General features: G+C 41.3%; 1 protein-coding gene across 1 annotated transcript; it reads left to right on the top strand.

Moving 5' to 3' along the window:
* Positions 1-2,267: 2,267 nt before the first annotated feature.
* On the top strand, positions 2,268-3,458 carry LOC117171038. Its single transcript, XM_033358082.1, has 2 exons — positions 2,268-2,333; positions 2,697-3,458. The coding sequence occupies exons 1-2, from the start codon at positions 2,268-2,270 to the stop codon at positions 3,456-3,458; spliced, it is 828 nt and encodes a 275-aa protein (XP_033213973.1).
* Positions 3,459-5,236: the final 1,778 nt, after the last annotated feature.

Genomic DNA, 5,236 nt, shown 5'->3' with positions numbered 1-5,236 from the left:
ATTAGAAAAATCGACATTTTTTTCGATGTTTGCATTAAAATAAAAATTAAATAAACAAAAAAATAAAAAGTCTACTCTCACCATTTTCTGAAAAATTTAGTTAGTTCCTCGTTTTCCGATTTCACTCCACTGTGCGACGTGCTGCGTCCCCTTTGGCTCGGTTGCTTGCCCGTAGACACTCAAAGGATCCTAGCCTCACAAACGGGATCAACTTTAAACGGTATGGCCACCCTGGCCGATTTGATCGCGGATATCGCGCCATCCCCTGGACATGTAGCCGAAACCTTTCAACCACGAGCAGCTGATCCGTTAGAATTAATTCTTCAACGTCTCAATCTCCAAGAAAGCCAAGAAATTGCTGCAGCTTCCGGGAATCGCAATCAACCGCGATAGAATTGTCCGCGTTCACGCTCGCGTGGCCGAAGTCAGTCGCGTAACAATAACCGAAGTCAGCCGCGTGATATGGGAGAGTGTTGGTACCACAGGAAATTTGGTGCCGATGCGAAAACGTGCACGGCGTCTTGCGCGTACTCGGGAAACGAGCCAGAGCGTCGCTAATGCCTGCAAGCGACCCTTTCGCGAAATCTAGCCGCCTATTCATATCCGACACAGATTCGAAAGTGCAATTCCTCGTCGATACAGGTGCAGATGTGTGTGTTTTTCCTCGATCAAGACTCTCCGGGTGGCGTAAAAAAACGCCTCATGAATTCTTCGCGGCAAACGAATCCAAATCGCGACGTACGGTTCGGTAAATTTCAATCTACGACTTGTACTTCGCCGCGATTTTACATGGAGTTTTATCGTCGCGGATGTTTCAAAACCAATCATAGGCGCAGACTTTTTCACACATTATGGTCTGCTTGTGGACATAAAAAATCAACGTTTCGTCGACGGCGTGACTGAACTTTCCATCCCAGGACGCGTAGCGGAATGCAATACAAATGTGCTAGGAATCCACGTAGTCTCCGGACGAACCCGCTTTCATCAGCTCCTAATGCAGTACCTGGAAATAACCAAGCCTTCCGGAACTCGCCCCTCAAAAAGTAGCTGGGCTTTTTCCCGCTACATGGTTACGAAACTAGGTGAGGATCAATGGCGACCTTGTGGTGATTATCGAGGTCTCAATGCTAGGATGGTTTTAGACAAATATCCGGTTCCGCACATAGAGGATTTCACATTTTCTTTAAAAGGAAAGACAATTTTCTCTAAAGTGAGCCTGGTGCGCGCTTTTAATCAAATACCCATCACAGAAGACGAGATTTCGAAGGCTGCCATCATAACACCGTTTGGCCTGTTCGAATTTCCTATGATGTCCTTCGGTCTTCGAAATGCGGCTCAGACGTGCCAACGCTTCATGAATGAGGTACTTCAAGGGTTACATTTTGCCTACTGCTACATCGACGACATCCTCGTGCCTTCCGAAAACGAAGAGGAACACTTGGATCATCTAAAGCAACTTTTCGACCGTCTGAAGGCCTACTGAGTAGTCATAAATCCAGCAAAATGTGGTTTCGGTGAGAGCGAAGTAAATGTCCTAGCTTCCCTTGTTTCAGCAGTTTGCAACCGCCCTTGCCCCGAGAAGGTTGAAGCCATCAGGAATTGGAATCGACCAGAGACAGCAAAAGGACTCCGCCGTTTTTTAGGTACTATGAACTTCAATCAACGTTACATGACTAACGCGGCTGCCCTGAAAGCTCCCCTGAACAATATCCTATAGGGAAACGTCAAAGGAAACACTTTTCTGAAGTGGACAGATTCAGCAGTCAATGCCTTTGAAAAATGTAAAGAGTGTTTGGCCTCAGCAGTTTTCTTGATCTATCCGGACCCAGAGGCGCCACTCGCTATTTTCACAGACGCATCGGATTTCGTAGTCGGTGCAGCCCTTCAACAGCGAGTCGACAACGAATGGCAACCTTTGGGATTTTTCTTCAAAAAGCTGAGCTCAACTGAAATGAAGTACGGTGCCTATGACAGAGAACTTCTGGCGATTTATAAGGCCATCAAATATTTCAGGCACATGATTGAAGGCAGAACTTTCACCGTTTTTACCGATCGCAAGCCTCTCACCTTCGCTTTTCGTCATAAAGCTGATAAATGTTCTCCCCGGCAATTTAGGCACCTGGATTTTATTGGCCAGTTCACCACGGATAAAAAAACACATCTCGGAAAAGGATAATGTCATCGCCTATGCACTTTCACAAATCGAAGAAGTAGTGGAAGGCATTGACTTTCAAGCTCTCGCACAATGACAGGCTCAAGACGAGGAAATGCAAAGCTACCTCCAGCCTGAATCATCCTTGATGCTAAAGCAAGTACCTATGTCTGGCACATCTGTGAGTATTTTCTGTAAAATTTCTTCGAATATAGCACGCCCTTTCGTCACAAAGCCCTTTCGCAGAGCAGCTTTCAATTCGCTCCATCAACTCTCACACCCTGGTATCAATGCAACGGTCCAGCTCGTAACCCAACGTTACGTGTGGCCGTCTACTTAAACGGATTGTAGGAAATGGGCACGTGCTTGTATGGAATGTGAATTGGGTCATTTAGGCCACCATCTTCCAGATTCGAGCATGTCGATATCGACATCGTGGGTCCTCTTCCAAGTTCTCTAGGATTTCCTTACTGCCTCACCTGTGTGGATCGCTTTTCTCATTGGCCAGAAGCATTCCCAATTGAAAATATCGAATCTGCGACAGTGGCAAGAACCTTTGTTTCTGGGTGTATCGCTTAGAATTACAACGGTCCAAAGAAGACAATTTGAAGCACAGTTGTTTCAAGAAGTCAACAACATTCTTGGAAGCAAACACTTCAGGACCACGGCTTACCATCCTCAAGCAAACGGACTCGTGGAAAGACTTCACAGGCAAATGAAAGCAGCCATTCTTTATCACGTAACGGAGAGATGGACCGAAGTTTTGCCTTTTGTCATGTTGGGAATTCGATCAGCCTGGCGAAAGGACCTGGAAGCGACACCTGCAGATCTCGTGTTTGGGCAAGCCTTGCGACTTCCTGGAGAATTTCTCGCTTCCTGTAAATCAACCGATAACAGAGAACCATCTTCAGATTTTGCTAAGGAGCTTCGACAACATTTGCAGCACTTACGTCCTGTAAGTGGAACGCGACATGCGATCAAAACGCCTTTCGTTCTAAAGGATCTAGCCACAAGTAAATCTGCTTGGCCTAGGCTTGACAAAACCAGAAGAGCCTTGCAGCAACCTTATCAAGGGCCTTACCAGATCATCCGCAGAGGAGAAAAGAAATTCGATCTTCGTATAAACGGTCAAGATGTCACAGTCTCTATCAATCGTCTCAAACCAACCTACACTTTAACAGACAAGGACGAGCCCCATGAGCCAAAAGCTGATCATTCTGCAAGGGTGCAGCAGCAGGAAAATTATCCTGTTATTTCCAAACGTAGGGTTCGATTCCCCGACCGCCACCAAGGAGGATTTTCATGAACCAAATCATTTTCTTCTTTTTGTTTTAGAACTACCACACTCATTCCAAAAGTAGCGGGTTTTTACGAATGCGTCTGTCTGTTTGTATGTATATATGTATGTATGCACGTCTGTCTGGCTGTGTGCACGATTACTTGTGAAAAAATTAATCTATTAGATTGGCCTTTGTTACACATTTTAGTGTCCTAAATTGAAGGTCAAGATCATTAGACATCCATTTTGGATCAAAATTCAAAAAGTTAGCGCATTTTGAATATTTCTAAAAACAATTTTTTTTAATTCAAAAATTCTCTGTACAGATATTTATAGTATTTAAAAAGACGAACAATTTATCCTAATGACTTTTTCACAAAACAATAAATTACTAGATTGTTTAAGATGTTAATTTTGTTTGTCTACTTGGTCATAATCAATATTATTAAAATATTGATTAATTTTTAAGATTGTGAAAAAAACGCTCTCTATCTCCGCTGGGATATGAGCCCAGGTCCTTCAGATTACCGGACTGATACCAGGGCTCATATCCCAGCGGAGCTGGAGCTGGAGCTAGAGAGCGTTTTTTCACAATCTTAAAAATTAATCAGTATTTTAATAATATTGATTATGACCAAGTAGACAAACAAAATTAACATCTTAAACAATTAATTAATTTCCCTGGTCAAAAAACCTACATCAATAATAATAAATTACTAGAGTCAGAGTGTTTAAAAAATTCCCAAAACCCGAAAATGAACATTTTAAGGTAAGTAATGCACGACAGGAAAAAAAGTCGAGAGAAGAAAAATGTTGATTTTGAATGCCCTACAAGATTATCATAACAACTGGTTGAGTTTCACTAGAAAATTAAATTGACAAAGTCTGGGTCACTGAGTTTAGGGATATAATTTATAAGTTAAAAAGCAGTCAGGCTGCTGTGTTGACCTCACGTGTAACTTTTAAATTGTAAAAATAAAATTGGAAATGCGCAAATTCAGTCTTCGAAAAAACGGCAGAATAGACGATAAAATGTTTAATAACGTAAGTTTTTTTTAAGAACCTGCATTTTTTTAAACGAAACAATGAAACGACGTGTGTTTTAAGGTCAATGCATGTTATGAATTTGAATAACCCTAGCGCACCGAGTGAACGGAAAGGATACTCTACAAAGTATCCTTATAGTATCAACCTAGTTTCCCTTCCGTATCATGCAACAAAAACTAAAAATAACAGCAAGATGCGCATTTAACTTGTTACAATTCGGATTCTACATAACATTTTACATTAGAATGTCATTGAGTAATTTCAATAGTATTTTTGAAGCGTTAAGAATTAAAAAAATGTCATTACCTTTTTCTGAAATTGACTTCAAGCGCATGCATAATTGCTTCAGTAGTATGTTGCCACTTAGGTAGCAGCCTTGTTTTCTCAGGTTTCCACTATGTGGCGCTAGCACTCAGCCAATGTAACAGATAGCTGTTTTACTTACAAAATATCAATATTTTAGCGGAAAAATTTAAAACTATTCGGATTATAGATGTAAATTAAGAATATAAGATTTTAGCTTCAATGGGTATCTGGCAATCGCAAGTGGCTGCTCAACTTATTTGACCATGAAATACGATGTTGTTGTAGTAAAATAACTATGCATACAAATACTTCTTTGTATGAAGCCGAAACGGAAATTCTAAAGGACTGATTTTAATGCTATGGAATTTCCTGTACATAATATTTAGTATATAGAATCGCTTATATTTTAGCAAGAAATGTTAACAGGAAGTGACCAATGAGAATTCTGGTAA

This window comes from Belonocnema kinseyi, chromosome 4, assembly GCF_010883055.1.
Source record: "Belonocnema kinseyi isolate 2016_QV_RU_SX_M_011 chromosome 4, B_treatae_v1, whole genome shotgun sequence".
Taxonomy (NCBI): Eukaryota; Metazoa; Arthropoda; class Insecta; order Hymenoptera; family Cynipidae; genus Belonocnema; species Belonocnema kinseyi.
Note: the sequence above shows the minus strand (reverse complement) of the source record. Positions and strands in the feature narration are given on the sequence as shown.